Source organism: Gopherus evgoodei, chromosome 1 (assembly GCF_007399415.2).
Source record: "Gopherus evgoodei ecotype Sinaloan lineage chromosome 1, rGopEvg1_v1.p, whole genome shotgun sequence".
Classification (NCBI taxonomy): Eukaryota; Metazoa; Chordata; order Testudines; family Testudinidae; genus Gopherus; species Gopherus evgoodei.
In genome coordinates, this window is record NC_044322.1 from 213,263,798 (window position 1) to 213,282,210 (window position 18,413).

The window sequence follows — 18,413 nt, forward strand, 5'->3', positions numbered from 1 at the left end:
AAAAAAGAGCACTGCAAAGCAATATGCAATTATTTTAAACCCTCTTATTGCATAGTGTGCACCAGTCACCTTCTAGCATTACAAGCACTGCAACCCCAAGCATAGGTTCAAATATTAGTGGCTTTCAGATTCAAACTTCTGCGTCAAGGCATTCCTCATCCTTATGGACCCGCCTGGGCTGCTCTAATAGCTCTGGTCTCTGGCTGTTCAAACTAAGCCTCCAGGTGCTGAGCCTCTGCGGTCCAGCCCTGAGTGAAGCTTTCACCTTTCCCTTCACAAATATTATGGAGCGTACAGTACACAGCTATAAGCATAAGTATAGGAATATTGTCATTGGCCATGTCCAGCTTCCCATACAGGCATTGCCAGCAGGCTTTTAAATGGCCAAATGCACACTCAACAGTCATTCTGCACTTGTTCAGCCTGTTTTTGAACCACACTTTGCTGCTGTCAAGTTGCCCTGTGCATGGCTTCATAAACCATTGCATTCAAGGGTAGGCCGGGTCTCCCAGGATCACAATGGGCATTTTGACTTCCCCTACAGTGATCTTCTGGTCCGGGAAGGAAGTGCCTGCTTGCAGCTTCTTGAACAAGCTAGCGTTCCAAAAGATGTGCACGTCATGCACCTCTCCGGACCTGTCCGTGAAATGCCCACAGTGATCCATAAGCGCCTAGAGAACCATTGAGAAACACCCCTTGCGATTAATGTACTCAGTGGCTAGGTGGTCTGATGCCAGAATTGGAATGTGCATGCCATCTATTTCTCCTCCACAGTTAGGGAAGACCATTTGTGTCATGCACGTTGCCTAGAGTCATGGTCTTTCGGAGCAGGATGCAATTAATAGCCCTGCACACTTCCATCAACACGACTCCAGCGGTCGACTTTCCCACTCTGAACTGGATAGTGACCGATTGGTAGCAGTCTGGAATAGCCAGGTTCCACAGTGCAACCGCCACATGCTTCTCCAATGAGAGGGCAGCTCTCATTCTCGTGTCTGCACTGCAGGGCTGGGGCAAGCTCATCACATAGTCCCATGAATGTGGCTTTCCTCATCTGAAAGTTCTGCAGCTACTGTTCATCATTCCAGACATGCATCACGATGTGATCCCACAACTCAGTGCTTGTTTCCCAAGCCCAGATGCGGCATTCCTCTGTGGTCAGCACCTCCGTGAATGCCACAAGCAATCTCGTGTCATAGCTACTACACGTGGTGAGATCAATGTCGCACTCCACTTGCCTTTGTAGTTTAAGGAATAACTCCACTGACACTCGTGATGTGTTGGTCAGAGCAAGCAGCATACTGGTCACCAGTTCAGGATCCATTCCTGCAACCTGAAAGAGGCAGGGCGCGCAGTACACAAACTGTTGAAAGATGGTGCCAAATGCGGACGGAAGCACAGGGATTACTGCGATGCGAAGCAATGCACCATGGGGCATTGGGACTGGACACAGGATGCCCCAAGACCCCCTCCGCCTTTCCACAAGTCTTAGCGGCAAAAGAGAAAGAGGTGCTCTGTGGGATAGCTGCCCAGAGTGCACCATTCCAAATAGCGCTGCAAGTGATGCAAGTGTGAACATGGCATTGAGCAGGCAGCTGTGAGTGTGAACACATAACAGCGGTTTTCTTTCTGCGCTAAGCAGCACTGTAACTGCCGGTGCTGTAACGTTGCCAGTGTAGACGTGCCCTTAGTCTGTGCAGTTATGAGATCTGTCTGGGAGCATACCTCCTGTATGAAGCCCGTGGGGAGGGCTGCCCTCCCTAACTGGTTCCCTTGGTCACATACCCCCAGGCATGCTCCTCACTTTTAACCTCAGTGGCCCCTCCCTGTAGTTCCCAGCTGTTTGCTGCTGCCTCTCCACACAGCCATAGCTCCCAGCTTGTCAGCTCCAGCAGCTGCCATGCAGGGAGGAGACTCTGCAATACTATGTGACCAAGTGCGGCCAGAAAACTCTGACAAAAATCGGGGATGGGGTGGGGGAATGCCACATGTCCCCCCATGAATCGCCTCTGGCTTCTGCCCAGTGGGGAGGGGGGTCTTGGGGCTTCAGCCTGGCAGGGCATGTCTGCTGGGGCTGAAGCCCCGAGACACCCCTCCCCGCCAGACTGAAGCCCTGAGCCCCAGCAGGCATGTCCCGGTTCTCAAGCTTCTGAAGATTGTCGTATGGTGGCTCGGAGGGTGAATAAGTTTGGCCACTCCCGGCATATACCTTAGGGTTCAGGTGTATAAAATTCTCTACTTTACCCTATTCCCCTAAGTCGTGCGATACTGTCTAGAATGGTTATACCCATGCCAGGTGGGCATGCGATGTCTGTACTCTACATGCCACTGCAAATCTAAATGTACTTTTAGACTGAATATCAGGTAAAATCTCTTAATTAGACTTTAGAATAATCTAATCTTCATTAATCTTTATTAGACTTTAGAATAATTTCCTTCAGGAAGTGGTGGAGTCCCCATATAAGGGCATTATACAAATCAATATTATGCTCTCACCTGGAATACTGTGTTCAGTTTTGGTCATCTTATCTCAAAAATTATATACCAATAATAGAGAGTATTACAGAAAGATGATAAGAATGATTAGAAGTCTGGAAAAACTTCCATGTGAAGAGAGTTTGAAAAGATTAGGACTGCTTACCTTAGAGAGGAGAAGAACCTCCTGGAGGAATTCTGCACCAAAACATTAAAAATTCTGTGCACAATATTTTAAAATTCTGCATAATTCTGCATATTTTATTTGTCAAAATAACACTATATAACCATGCTAGTTTCAATTACACTGGTCTACAATTTTTGAGACGTCATCTGCTTCAGAGATAAAATGTGATATTTATTATGTATTTTGATGTGCTGAATTCAAATATGACAATTAAAACAACTGATTGGCTACTGTTTCTAAGATATTTACGTTTTTACATTTTATGTCTATGTATATTGTGTAGATAGTAGCGTTTTAATAATAAATTGTAAACCTAGGTCTTTTCATGTGTTTATGGTTGCTTTACATGATAATATTTCACCTGTTCTGTTTATGTAACACTTTAAAAATCAGCAAAAGGGTTATATAAATAAAATTTATTATGAAACAAAAGGCAAAAAACTATTATGTACATAGTTTAGTCCTATTCAGTGTCTACTCGGCGCTTCTTGGCTTGTCTCTTGTATTAATTAAATGGAGCATCTCTTGTCACTGTCCAGTAACAGTCTGCAAGCATTGATGGGCTCCATTTGCCCTGATAGCCTGCCAGGAGATTCCACTGCTGTAGTCTGGAGCCCAACAACTCTGCCTTACTCTTGGGTAGCTCCAAATCCCTGACAAGGTCATTCAGTTCACCTTGTGTTATGAGGTGTGGTTCAGAGGAGGAGGATGGGAGAAAATGTGGATCCTGTGACATTGATGGTTCAGGACCAGAAGTTTCCTCCTCTTCCTCTTCCTCGTCTGACTCAAGTGAGAATGATTCCGGTGCATCAGGAATCGACAGTCCTTCTCCGTGGGGTACTGGGCGTATAGCTGATGGAATGTTTGGATAATGCACAGTCCACTTTTTCTTCTTTGACACACCTTTCCCAACTGGAGGCACCATGGAGAAGTAACAATTGCTGGCATGATCTGTTGGCTCTCTCCAAATCATTGGCACCACAAAAGGCATAGATTTCCTTTTCCTGTTCAACCACTGGCGAAGATTTGTTGCACAAGTGTTGCACCATATGTGTGGGGCCCACCTGATCTTCAATTTTGCAGCCAAAATAAAGGTGATAGGCTTTCTTAACCATAGTGGTTAGACTGCGCTTTTGTGATGCAAAAGTAACTTTACCACAAACATAGCAGAAGTTATCTGCACTGTTCACACAAGTACGAGGCATCTCTGCTCACTTTGGCTAAACAGAAATGTGTCCCTTTGCAAAATCAAACACTGACAAATAAGAGAGCACGACACTGTATGATTTCTAGAACTGATATAGGGAAATTTGTTCAGCAGAGTGATGTAAGCTTCGTTATGATTGCATCATCCATGACTTCTAGGAATAACATGATGCAATTCATATCATGTATGACGCAATACCAGCTTCAGATTGCATCATTCATTGTTTTGCCTAAAAAGCAAGTACTGTCCAAACCCAGTCATAGATTTATTCATAGATCCAGTCAAAGATGTATTTTAGTCATTTCTGATTTAAATTGAGATCCCTTCCCTTTATAACTCACTTATCCTCCGCCATTCCCAAGTCAAGGGTCGCATATACTGACCCAATAGCATGTCTTGAAAACTAGAGCCAATCAACAATTTTAAGCATCATTTTCGTTCTCAGTGACCCAGAATTAGTAAAGTTGGACTACATTTATTTCAGAAGCATTTTGGCTGTAGAGCAGTGTTATTTAGGTAATTTATTTCAAAATATCTGTCAGCAACTATGTATGTAACAATAGAGACAACAAAAATAATTTCTCCAGGAGTAGAGAGTTAAAGAAATCACTATGACAACCCAGTTCCTGCTTCTTCACTCCCTAACCCCCAGAGCCCAGTCGGGGGGCCAGACACCCACATCCCTTCCCTCCAGAATCCAGCCACAGGGTCCCCCCATCCCAGACACACACACTCCCTCTCCCCTAGAGCCCAGACATGGAGCACCCCCCAAAACCCAGATGCTCACACCCCCTGCCCCCCAGAACCCAGCCACAGGGCAGCCCCCATCCCATACATCTTCACCCCTTCTCCCAACAGAGCCCATCCATGGAGCACCCCCTCAAGCCCAGGCACCCGCAGACCCTACCCACACAGCCCAGCTGTGGGGCACACCCACTGCCCAGACATCCGCACTCCCTGCCCTCCCAGAGCCCAGCTGCGGTGTGCCTTTTCAGCCAAGACACCCGCACCCCCCTTCCCTCCCAGAGCCCAGGGACCCAGAGGGAGAAACAGCCTGATAGTGGGTCCTGAGGTTGTATGGAGTTTCCTGCAGACCACCTCGTTCCTTCAAGACATGGTGGGAACTGCAGCTGCTGGGAATCCTTCAACTCTTCCTCCCCGTCCCCCTCCCCCCCATGGCAGTCTCTTCTATTTGCAAGCTGGGGAGCTGGGCTTTGCCTGGACCAGCAGTCCCTGGTGGTGGCCAGCAGCTCTGCAGCTTGTTTCTGTGAGGGAAAAAGGAAATTATTCTCAAAACATTAATTCTGTTCAAATTCTGCACTGCATGGTGTAGAATTCCCCCAGGAGTAAGAAGAGTAGGAACAGACACAATAAAGACATATAAAATGAAGAAATGGTATAGTGAAGGAATATCAGGAATTTCTGTACATCCTTCTCAAAATTCAAGACCAAGGGAACATTCAATGAAACTGAACAGGAGCAAACTTAAAACTGATAAAAAAAATACTTTTTCACAGAATTCACAGTCAGCCTGTAGAACTCACTGCCACTAGATATCATAAAGGCCAAGAGTTTAACAGAGTGCAAGTGCAGGTAACTCTGAACAACCTCACCAGATTTATTTAGTATCTACACTAACTTATTGCCCTACATTAGGAAGCAAATTCTAGCTTTCCAGAACTCGTCAATTATGTAATGCTATGATTTGCTATGCTGTTTATCACTATAGTATCTGAGTGCTTCACAGACATACATTAATTTATTTTCACAACACCTCTGTGAAGTGAAGGGGTATTATTACCCTCATTGTAATCCCACTGAGGTACAGAGGGATTAAGGCAAAAAGTATCCACTGATTTTGGATGCCCAATTTCAGATGCCTGTGGTCTGATTTTTCATTATCTTGCATTTCACATATTCAAAGCTCAGCTCCTATTGACTTCAATTGAAGCTTTGAGTGTTCAATTCTTCGACAATTCATACCCCACAGTATCAAGTTGGGCACCCGAAAAGGAGGAACACACAATCAGTGACCACCTGTGAAAAGTTTGGTTTAAGTGACTTTCCCAGCATCACAGAAGTATTCTGTGGTTAAGATTCCAGTTCTCCAGGACAGCATTCAACTGCCGAATCTAAGGAAACCCTCTTTCCCTCTCTTCTCTTCCTGCAATCTTCTGCCTCATTCATTACACTCCTTCCAACTTCTGCAACAAATAAGGCAGGAGTCTTACAAACCACAGCTTCATTTATTCCACAATCCTGATTCATCCCCAGGACATAGTTCATCCCTGTGCATAGAATGAGGCAGAGGTTTTATGGAAAAAAATAGTAAGGGATTATGTAATTAAAGAGAGTGTGCCATAACAGGAGACCCAGTAAATAGTCTTCAGCCTCTGTTTCCCCCAAGCCTGACCCCTTCTGCCCTGTCTATTCCAGACTCTCACAATCCTGTCTCCTCCTTGAACACCTCTGCCTGGCTTCTCTTTCCAGTCCCAGTTTCCATCCTTTCAGGCTCCTTGTCCTAATATCCTTTCCCAACCAAGTCCAGTTCCATCCCTCCTCCTGGCTTCTGTCTGATCTCAGTCTCTCTCTCACACTGGCTTCCAGTTCTCCCTATCCCAGTTCCCTCTCAGCCTCAGTCTCCTTTCCCAGCTAGTCCCAGTTTTACCAACCATAATCTCTGTCAATTGCCAGTCCCAGTCCACCCCATCACCAGGTTCCTTGTCCCGATAAACTCCCTCCACTGCTTGCTCTCCCCTTCAAGTCCAGTTCTTTCCCCCTCTGTGTTTGGGACAGGTATCTTGGGCACTAGCAATGGGGTATTAAGAACACACACGCACAAAAACAGATCTTCAGAGAATGTAGCTAACAAACTCTAATAAGTCTGTAGTGAGCATATGCAATCTGAGATTTTTCAAAAGTTTACAGTGGAGCCAAATTTGGGCATTTTTCATTGGCACAGCAGAAGGTACATCCCTGACACCAGGGCAACTCTCCTGCTACCTTTCAAGTGCTTGCTTCAATGAAAGGAAATGCTACCTCTTCTCAATAAAACAGTCATAAGCAGGCCCACCAATGGGGGAGGCGAGGGGTTGTGTGCAAAGGGGGCAATTGCCCAGAGGCCCAGGAGATTTAAAAGGGCCTGGGGGGCCCCAGCTACCACCACTGCTGCAGTAGCAGCAGCGGCAGCTGGGAGCCCTGGGCCCTTTTAAATTGCCTGGGTGGGCCGCAGGGCTCCTAGGTGCATGTAACTGTGCCAGGCCCCATGCCTTGGGGGGCCTTGTGGGCCAGCGTGGGGAGTCCCAGACGTAACAGCTTCCCGGAAGTGACAAATTCCTTTCCCCAGCCTCCTCCTTGGGACAGCCCTGCCCCTAGGGCCCAGAATTACTCTCAGGGAGCCTGGTTATAAGAACATTTTTAATATGGTCAAAACAATGTATTTTACAGTAATCTCATTCTCAGGAAAAAACAGCTATTTTTACTGAAACAATTTTTGATGGGGGAAAAGAAAAAAAAAAAAAAGCCTGCAGCAGAGACCTGGCCAAATTATACGCAACTGAAAACAGGATCTTATAGTGGGAAGAGTCTGGCAACTACAAGAATAGGTGTCCCTAGCAGCTCTAACTGTAATAACAAGAATAATGATGCCTAACACTTACAAAAGATTCCTGGGTCACTTTTTTGTTATTGTTGTTTTGTTTTGTTTTGTTTTTTAGGAGCTCCAACTGCTCCATGGGTTGCAGGACATTGAAATTTGGATAGTCCTAGGATCAGAGAGGTTTTTTGGCTCCATGAAAATCTGTTCAAATTTAGGCAAATTATGTGCTGTTGAAAATTGCCATTTGTTTTTTGTTTTCATCAGAACAGCTTATTTTTGACAGCATGCAAAAAACCCTCCACTTTCTATAGCACTGCACATCCTGCTCCAGTACCACATTTCAGCATTTCACAAACTCAAACTGCAGATACAACATAAACAAACTGGATGCTCCTGGTCATGCTCCACAGAACACCCTTTGGCTTAAGGGAAAGTGCATAGCTCTAGAAGTATGTCTACACTGCATCTGAGAGCAAGCCTCTGAGCCCAGGTCCACAGACATATGTTGGTGGGGCTACCACTAGCTCGTTAAAAATAGCTGGGTAGGTATTGCTTTGATATTGGAGTTTGGGGGATGAGCTTGAGAGCCAGAGCGCAACATCTACACAGCTATTTTTAGCACAAGCCTCACTGACACAAGTTTGTGGACCCAGGCTGGGAGTCTCACTTCTAAATACAGTGTAGACATAGCTTAGGAGTCCAGCAACCGTGAGTTCTAGACTTACTTATATTAACTATTGTGTACAATTCTAGAATTATTCAAAGCCCTTGTTATTAAACAGTTCCTCTACTTAGATATTTGGTTACCACTTACTCAATATTCTGACAAAGTACGTTCACCTGCAAAAAACTGCACACCTTTCCAATTTTTTTGAATATTAACATTTGATATCAATGCCTGGTTTTATAAATATATACTGTGATAGACCCAGGCCAGTTGGGTACAGCAGAATAGCAGAAGGCAGATATACTAGCCACTGGATTAATAGTTTTCTGTTCCCTGACTGACCAGAGCAGGGGCTGCTCCAGGCTAATGAGAACACCTGACTCTAATTAACCTGCAAAGATTCAGGTGAGGCCATTAAGTTAATGTGACCACCTGACTCTAATTAAGGCCCTGCTGATACTATAAAAAGGGCTCACTCCAGTCAGGCAGGGGAGAGCCAGTACAGCTGAAGGGCTTGCTAATGAAGATACCCTGAAACCATCATCAAGGAAGCCCTAAGGTAAGGATGAAGAAGGGAAAAGCAGGAGAGCTGTGGGGAAATGGCCCAGGGAAATGTAGCAACTCTGGCAGTGGAAGGTTGATTGCCAACAGCTGCTACCATTAGGGTCCCTGGGCTGGAAGCTGGAGTAGAGGGTGGGCTTGGGTTCAGGGCTGGTGCAAGGAAGTTTCACACCCTAGGTGAAACTTCCACCTTGCATGCCTCCACAGCAGCTAACCCAACCTGGGGAGACCTGACCCCCCCTGCTGCCACCACCACAGCAGCTAACCTTGCCTGGGTTTTCCCCCATCCAGCTTGGCTCCACCTCCTCCACTGAGCATTCTGGTGCCACTCTAATTGTCCTCCCTGCCCAGGTGTGTGGTGCTGATTGGAGGAGACTCAGAGCTGGGCTGTATGCTCAGTGGAGGAGGCAGAGAGGAGGTAAGCTGGGGTGGGGAGCTGTTCCCTTGTGTGCCTTCCTCCCCATTACTGCAGGCAGCCCTCTCTGCATTCCCCCCCTCCAGCTCACCTCCACTCCATCTCCTTGCCTGAGGGGACTTTTAGGTGCCCCCAATCACTAGGTGCCCTAGGTGGCCGCCTAGTTTGCCTAAATGGTTGCATGGGCCCTGCCTGGGTTCCCCCACAACCCTTTGCAGGCCTATGATGAAAAGGGCTCAGACTGTAACCCTACCCTAGAGAGAAGGGCTATGTGGAGGGTCATAGTGAGCCACTGAGGCTAGCATAAACCACCTAGAAGTGCAGAACCCAGAAGAGCAAGGTCAGAGCTCTGCCACAATACATAATCAGAAATTTCTCATTCAATTTTATAAAATTACCAGAAACACAAAACATCCTGGGTAGTGTAAAAAGGCTCATTCTCCATTATAGTAACACCCTACTATACAGATTTTATTATTATATTAATGTAGACTGTTTCTCTAAATGCAAGCACACTGTTGTAGTAGTTATCATTTTGTGTCTGATATCTACGTTAGTGTTTGTACACTGTTTAAACAAGAAAAACATTCAAACAAACAGTTCCTCACACACAACTAAGAGTTTACACAAACTAGAAGAAGAATCCAGATCACTACTATTCCCAAATCCCATTCATGTAACCACCTTGCCTATCAGAAACTGCCTGCCATCTTTGTCCTTACTTATACTGTCTGTAAAATGAGGCTGCTCATTCATCTGTAACCCACTGTTTCAGTGTGAGATGGGTCCTCTTTTAGTGGCTGATTCGCACACAATACCAGACTTCTCTTGCTACCAGCTAATACAGTAAGTCCTGTAAATCAAGCAGAAGTCTATGCTGCAGTTCTAAATTTCTTTTCCTTTAAAAAACTCTAGAAAATATACATAAGAACATGAATAAGCTTGCAAGTCAAACACTTAAAGTCTGAAAATTCCTAAATTAAGGCTGCTCATCCATATACATTATGATAGTTTTTAACTGCATAATTACATAATGTTTTTTTTATAGAACCCCATCTCATTCTGTCTGCAGGGTGGAAAGTGCTCAGGGAATTAAGACTATTGTGAAAGAGGCTTTTGCTTGTAGGATCCTTGCCTCATTCCCTGTAAGTACATAGTGAATGAGGCAAGGGCCTGCAGGAAGAGAAAGGAAGGTCTTGTGGTTAAGACCATTGAAATATAATGGAACAAATAATGGAAAGGCTGAGAAGGACGTGATCAATAAAGAATTAAAGGATGGTAATATACTAAATGCCAATTTAACATGGTTTAATGGAAAATAGGTCTTGTCAAATGAACTAGATAGCTTGTTTTGATGAAATAACACTTTTTGTTGATAAAAGTAACTGTTGACATAATATACATGGACTTCCATAAGGCAGTTGAGTTAGCACAGTATGACAATATGATGAAAAGTATCAAACTAATTTAATATTGCACATATTAAGTGGAATATTAACAGATCTCAATGTAATTATAATGGAGAATCATTATTTAATAAGAGTTTTTAGTGGGGTCCTATAGGGACTGGTTTTCAGCTATCTATCAACACTTTTTAATATTTTTATTAATGATCTGGAAGAAAGTATAAAATCATTGATGAAGTTTGCAGTTGACATCAAAACTGGAGGACTGGTAAATAATGAAGAGGACAGATCACTGGGTCCAGGTCTATTCAATATCTTTATAAATGATTCGGATAATGGCATAGAGAGCACACTTATAAGGCCTCAACTGGACTCGTATGTCTAGTTCTGAAGCCAGCAATTCAAGGATATTGATAAATTGGAAAGAGCTCAGAGAAGAGCCATGAGAATAATTAAAAGATAGACTCAGGGAACTCAGTCTATTTAGCTTAACAAAGAGGGTTAAAGGAGAGACTTGATTACAATCTGTAAGTACCTATATGGGGAAGAAATATTTAATAATGGTCTCTTCAATCTAGCAAAGAAAGGTATAACACAATCCAGTAGCTGGAAGTTGAAACTAGATAAATTCAGCCTTGAAATAAGGTGTAAAATTTTAATGGTGAGAGTAATTAACCATTGGACAATTTACCAAGGGTTGTGGTGGATTCTCCATCAGTAAAAACTTTTTAATTAAGATTGCATGTTTTTCTAAAAGATCTGCTCTAGGAACTATTTTGGGGAAGTATTATGGCCTGTGTCATACAGGAGGTCAGATTATATGATCACAATAGTCCCTTCCAGCCTTGGAATCTATTGAAGTTTGCAGATGACACAAAGGTGGTGGTAATAATGAGGACAGGCCACTATTAGAGTTATTTAGATTGCTTGATAAGCTGGATGTGATCCAGCAACACGCATTTCAACATGGCTAAAGGCAAGGCCATATATCTAGGCAAAAAGAATGCTTAAAGCAGTGGTTTTCAACTTGTTTACCATTGTGGGCTGCATCCAATACTACCTGTATGGCAATGAGGATGTCACAAGGGTCGCAGTTGTGTGCTGATTGGACCACAAGCAGCCCGTGGGACACAGGCTGAGAACCACTTGCTTAAAGAATGGGGGACTGTATCCTGGAAATAAGTGACTCTGAAAAGGACCTACGGTCATGCTGGATAACCAACTGAACATGAGCTTTCACTCTACTGTAATACTGTGGCCAAAAGGACTAATGTGATCCTTGGATGTATAAACAGAGGAAAGTGGAGCAGGAAGGTTATATTACCTTTGAATATGGCACTTGGTGAGATCACTACTAGAATACTGTGTCCACTTCTGGTGTCCACACTCCAAACAGAACCCCCCCACACACACTCAATAAGAATTTGAGGACTCTAAATATGCCTTACAGTAAAAATAAAAAAAAGACTTTGGGCAGGAATGGAACTGGAGAAAAGGCATACAGCAAGCCTTTTGACCAAGGTACAAGGAAAGCATCTACCAGTGAACCCCAGTTGTGATCCACTCAGGAACAAAAAAGATGACATTTTTTGTTTGCTCTTGTTGCATACAGGTCCACCGGGGGAGTTCCTCACCACTAGAAGATGTCCCTGGACACATCTGGGAGAAGAGACAACTTCTGGTGGCCTGCAAACAACCTGCTCAGGTGATCTGCTGGAGAGTTCTGAACTCCAGGAAGGTAAGCCACTCTCCAGTTGATGGAACTGGTGATGCAGAAATTCCAGAGGAAGATCACCTCCTGGCATAATTTTGTCAAATGGGCCCTGCCTGGTTTGTTTACATAAACATGGCGGCTGTTGTCTGTGAGTACCAACAAATTCTTCCCCTTGATATGCAGAAGGAACACCATGCAAGCTAAACTGATGAGCTGAAGCTCCCTGATATTTATATGGAGACCAAAGGCCCTGAGTCTTGGGGATCCAAGTGAGCTCTCCAACCTAGATCTGATTCATCTGTGACTAAGTCAGCAACTGTTGTGGAGGGACAAAGGCAACTCCCTTGTAAACATCTGCAGGTTGTACCCACCAGTCCAGGGAGGAGTTGTTGACTTGAGTCATCTCCCTATGATGGGCTGGTGAAAACACCAAGGTCAGCCAACCCTGTTTTCTGGAGTACAGTATGGCATGCTGCAACATGTAAATGAACACTGCCACGTGTCCTACAAGTTTGAGGCAGTTCTGAACCATACTGATAGGATGGGCCTTTAGGTCTAGAGCAATGACCCACATTGTTTGGAACCTCTGCTCCAGCAGAAAAGCCCTAGCCTTTGTAGAGTCCAGGACTAACCTAATTAGGTCTAATCTTTGAAGAGGAGTCAGGATAGATTTCTCTGTATTGATTAGGAGCCCCTCTGCACTGAAAATGGACTGAATAGCGGCTACAGTGGAAAGTACCTGTGACCTGGATCGGCTCCTCACTAGCCAGTCATCCAGGTAAAGGAACATATGGATTCATGAGCTTTGCAGGAATGCTACTACTACAGCCATGCATTTTGTGAATACTTGATGAGCTGCTGACAGGTTGAAAGGCAGTACTGTGAATGGATAATGGGATCCATTGACCACGAGTCTGAGAAACTTTCAGTGGCTCTGGTGAATCACCATGTAAAAATAGGTGTTCTTTAAGTCGAGCACAGCATACCAGTTCCTAAGGGATAATAGAGGCTAGAGTAAACTTCTGGAATTTTGTTTTCTTTAGGCATTTGTTTAATTCTTAGCCCTAAAGTAGGCCTGAGACTCCCTCTGTCTTCAGGATTAAAAAGTAATGGGAATAAAATCCATTCCCTCTGAACAATATAGGAACTTCCTGTAGGCCCCAAAAAGGAGGAGAGACTGAAGTAGCATACTCTCCTAGAGTAATCCATGAAGACAGATGAGGAAGAGGGGGTGGCAAGAAGGGCAAACAGCAATAAATTGAAGAGTGTATCCCAGTTCCACCACGTTTAAGACCCACTGATCCATAGTGATGTATGTCCAAGCTCTGAGGTAGTGGAATAGGTGTTTGCCAAAAATTTGGGTGGGGAAAGACTAAAATCCTTCCCTATGTCTAGAAACTATTTTCATGTCATGGTTGAGGAACAGTTGTGTAAACGCAGTGTATGTAGGAAGGTTGCACTGTCCTGTGCTGTACCTCTTCTGGAGACAAATAGAGAATGTCAACTTACAGAGCTGGCAAGCCACCACTAAGTTCTCTTAAAGCAGTAACTATTTAGATGGCTAGCCATGTTCTAAAATGGTGGTTTTCCTAAAACATTTATGTGGATTGTCCTATCCCCCTTCCCTCTGGCTTCTGTACACAGTGTTTCTCAGCAACCAGTCCATAGACCAGCACCGGTCCTTGGTCTGCCTGACAGAGTTTAGGAAGGCAACAAGCCAGCCCTGCTATCTAAAAGGTTGAGAAACACTGTTCTACACACCAGTTTGGAGCTTTTTCCTATGTAAAATATTTTGGCACAGATACACTGTTCAGATCTTGCTGTGGCAGACAAGAAATGGAGAGCGGAGGGACAAATGTGTATCTGTCCATTTGTTTAAAGTAAAAACTTCTAAATTCTATTTGCATTGAAATAGTGTACTATAAATTTAGGAAGTCTCTCTAACATGAACCCTGCATGTTCTTAAGAATAATAGGAAGACACTTTGAATATTCTTACACATTCGCTGGGTCTGGAATGAAAGAGCAATCTAGCTGGAGTGATTACAAATTTAGGAAAGACTGTCAAAGACATTCTTCTTTATTTTAATATTTAGAACCTCCTCTCCCCTCACTCAAATTTATTCAAACTTCTTTTAAATAAAACCAAACCATTTCCCTTCCCTAGAGTCTAAATACCCCTAAGTCAGGTACACTAACATGTTGTGAGGGACTATGAAAAAGGTTCTCACAAAGATCTTGCTTAATTACAACTGCTCTGCAGCTCCTGGAGACAAACTTGTCTTTTCCTGCCCTTGTCATTGGAGGGTCTGGTAAACCAGCAATCTACAGCAGACACTTGGACAAACCAGACAAGTTGGCCATTTTCAGACTGCTTCATCCTAGAGAGCTTTGGTAGGAGGAACACCATGACAATTTACTTTATTTCCCTTTCCTGGCAATATGATTGTCTGGCTCCTTGTAGTATTGCTTATTCTTGTGGTATTTGGTGTTTTTTTTTTCTTAAAGCCCCAACTCCTAGAGTCATGTGCTTATATTAGAATCTCAGCTATGTTACTAGTCCTAATGGTTAAAGAGAAAAATCTTGAAAATGTGAAGTCCGAAGGCTCAAACACACAAAGAAACATTTTTATTTTTAAATTTCCTAATTGTTAAGCCAATCTCATGATTTGAGGCCTGACTCACGTTGTTTTTTTTTAAATTTAGGATAGGCAGTACTGCCCCTGGCTCTCCTTGCAGCCAACAAGGAGAAAGTTGGTGAAGTCAGACTACTTATCAGCAGTTTTTGCAAACTCATGAAGTTGCTGCATGGGATACAACTGTGTAAGAATCTCCGTTCCCATTTTGGAATGCAGAGTTATGAGGAGCCAGTAAGAGGGGAGACTGGGATGAGAAACTGGGTGAGGGACTTGGACATGGAGCCAGATTGGATTTGATTGGGACAAGGAGCCAAAGGAGGGCTGTGGGAACTGGGACTGGGGACAAAGACCCAAGTAGATGGAGGAAGACTGGGACTGAGAATAAGTCCAGTAGACCAAGCTTGGAATACAACCCAGATTCCTGAGTCTCAGCATTCTTTTGCTATCAGCTAACATCTGTGAAGCCCACTGGCAAAGCATATCTCATATCCTCTAAGGCTGGTCCACACTGACTACAAACTCCTATCAATTATATTCAATTAGTCCAAGTGGCAGAGATCTGTGTTCCCTCTCTCTGTGGATATATATATCTTCCTACTGTATTTTCCACTTCAGATGCATGGAGTGGGTTTTAAGCTACAAAAGCTTATGCCCAAATAAATTTTAGTCTCTAAGGTGCCACAAGTACTCCTCATTCTTTTAACCCTGTTAATGACACCCATGCATGTTGTCACTATGGTGACACACGATAGATTTTTTCTCCATTTTGCTATTTTTAAACCAAGGAAATCATATTTAAAAACTACATTAAAAGAACATTAAGTTTGCAAAGTGGAAGATTATCATAATGAACACAGAGAAGGGTGCCAGTGCATTGGCAACCTCAATTCTAGTATTTCTTAACTTTTGAGTATTTGACTTTTCAATTGTAATATTCCTTCAATGTAGTTTTGTATGTAATAAAACAAATAAATCAAGGATATTAAAGGAGATTAATAGAATTTGAAACATATTATGGCCAGATTAAATGCAAAACAGGTCAGCAGTGACTAAAAGCTGTTGCCATCTGATGGCTGTTGGCCTCCTGTGAAACAAGTTGATGGTCATGGTCCAATTTCCAGTGGACAATGTCTGCATCACAAAAGCCACCGCTATAAGTAGAACTAATTGACATTGCTAATGAGGCAGTGAAATCTCAGGGCCAACAACTGAACAGGCAATGGAGACTGACTTCCCCTCTCACTCTTAAATAAGGGTTGAAATTAATTAGTTGGAGAAAAATAGGGGATTTCAGTCTTTAGAGTTGTTGAGCAGCACTTTAAACAATTGTTTGATTGTGAATTAAACTCCTGATATCTGGCTATTATTGACCCAATACTAAAAGCAGTCTTTTCAGGTAAGTATATAAAAGAACTTGGCATCAGTACACTAACTGGTAAATTGTTCAACCAATTTTTAAAGCAGCCTGCTTTATTTAAAAGTCCTTATCTGCTTAAATAAAGGTCTGCCAATTAGTGGAGGGGGCACAGCAGTGACCCAATAAACAGAAAGGCCATAGAAGCCATTTGTCTCTCTTGCAAAAGCAGTGCCAAAAAAACATATGCTACATAAATATTGTTTGCTAAACTGCTACACTATTTTGAAATCAAATTCTTTCTAGCAAGTTAAGATTTATTAGAATTACATTATTTATATAGGACCTGGAAACCTCAATATGCTTTTAGATCCTCACACACCATAAAAAAGGGTCTGTTAGCTAAATGCTCAAGTAAGAAAATTATAGCTTCACATTTTCAAGGCTACAATTAATGCTGTGTCAGCACCTCAATCAAACCTAGTTGTTCAGCAGCTTCTAAAAGTTCACTCTGGACTGAAACTTGGCAACCAGTCTCAGAAAGAAAAGTCTAAAAAAGAAAATCTGTTTGGCTGCTTTTCCTTTATACAGTGTGCAAAGTGCACAGAGGAAGGTTATCGTTTCCAATTTGTTCTTCTACTGCTGTGTAACTTAAGGATGGGTGACCTGGAGAGCCCACTATATTACAAATAGTTTAGCACTACTCAAATTCTTGAACTAGTTTACCTGCAACAGAAATAAGCAAACATAACTTACTGAATGGAAAAAAAGTTACTTTTATTCTTGCCCTCAGAAGGTATACACTGAGGCGGGCAGAGCTTACTGAGAACATACAGTAGCCCCAGGATTGACAACCTTTCGCATAGGCCCCCTCCTGGCTTCTCCTCTCACCTCCTTAATCCCACCCCTTCCTCCTCTCTCCCAAGGCCCCACTATGCCCCGCCCTTCCCCCTTTAATCCCCCCCACCATACATACGGTTGCCAAGTCTCCAGGATTGCCCTGGCGTCTCCAGGAATTCAAGATTATGCCATGTAAGGAAACCTCCAGGAATATGTCCAACCAAAATTGGCAACCCCAACCGTGCCCCCTCAACCCCCACTTGCTCCTGTACCCCCAGGCCTCGCTGTGCCCCCCCCCCCCGTACCCTGCCCCCTTTTCACCTCCTCCAGGCGGGCGGACACCAGCCCGGCCTCCCAGCTCTTGGCAGCGGGTCCGGCGCCCCCGGGGGAGCTGCCTCCGCTCTTAGGCCGCTTCGGCCCCATGGGGCGCTCGGAGTCTCCCCCGGTTCAGTTCAGATCTCGACCGCGTCCTCACGCCGTATCCATAGCAACCATGCTCCCGCCCGCGCGACAGGGCACCTTCCGGGCACGCCCACCACGCTGTCTCCATAGCAACCGATCTCGACGCCAGCAGGGCGAAGGGGTAGCGGGCGCCCGCCCGCCCGCAGCATGGTGTGCGCGTGGCAGTGACCCCTCCCTGCCTGTCCCCGCCCACTCGCGGGGAGCGCGTGCCCAGGGATCAGGGCGTGGGGAGGCTCGCGCCCCGCGCGGTAGGGAGGGGCTAGCTCTGCCGAGAGCTGCCCGAGTCTGACCCGGACCCCGGTCCCAGCGGAGCCTAGCGCCCAGCTCCGGGGCAAGTGCCTGCACCACCGGCGTGCGGGTATGTGCGGCCCTCCCCAGATTCCCAGGGCCAGGGCTGGGTCCGACCTTCCTGGAGCAGCAGCTGCGGCCAGACTGGAGACCGGCGGCCCCACCACGCATTGCGCCGCGTGCAGTCAGGTTGCTGGTGGAGATTTCATCTCTGGGCCGGTGCAGAGGAGACGGGCTTTGCGCCCCCCACCCCCATATGCAAGGGTGAGGGGGCAGGAGCAAGTTACAGCCTCTTGAAGGTTAATTATATTTAATGTTGTTCCCAAAGTAATGCCGAGGTCAACGCCCTTGTAAACCGTGTTCTCAAGTACCCCACTAGGTCTGTAGTGCACCGTGACTTGTGTGACTCGTCTCATGCAGGGCTGGCCCAAGAGTGTCTGTTTCATCTGGGCTCTTTCTGCCCTGCCCTCCTAGGAGGAGGTAGTGGGTTCTCTCTGAGCCCCTCCATGCTGACACTAGCCTGGAGGAGACCACGTGGCCTATCTTGGTCCCTCTGGAGTGAGACTCAGAGCTGAAAGAAGGGTGCATGGTCCACCTGGGT

The 18,413-nt window shown here is 44.8% G+C and overlaps 1 protein-coding gene across 5 annotated transcripts in view; it reads right to left on the reverse strand.

Moving 5' to 3' along the window:
* SPAG17 (sperm associated antigen 17) overlaps nucleotides 1-17,570 on the reverse strand; it is a 300,949-nt gene extending 283,379 nt beyond the window's left edge. For 4 of the 5 annotated variants that reach the window (XR_003996664.1, XM_030534836.1, XM_030534856.1 and 1 more), the window contains exon 1: nucleotides 17,384-17,569. Coding sequence is in view for 4 of the 5 variants with exons in the window: in XM_030534836.1 (XP_030390696.1) it covers nucleotides 17,384-17,485 (102 nt within the window). In the remaining variant the exon portion in view is untranslated. Of the gene's footprint in view, nucleotides 1-17,383 lie in introns of all 5 variants that reach the window. The other variant, XM_030534846.1, reaches the window with a different exon arrangement.
* Nucleotides 17,571-18,413: the final 843 nt, after the last annotated feature.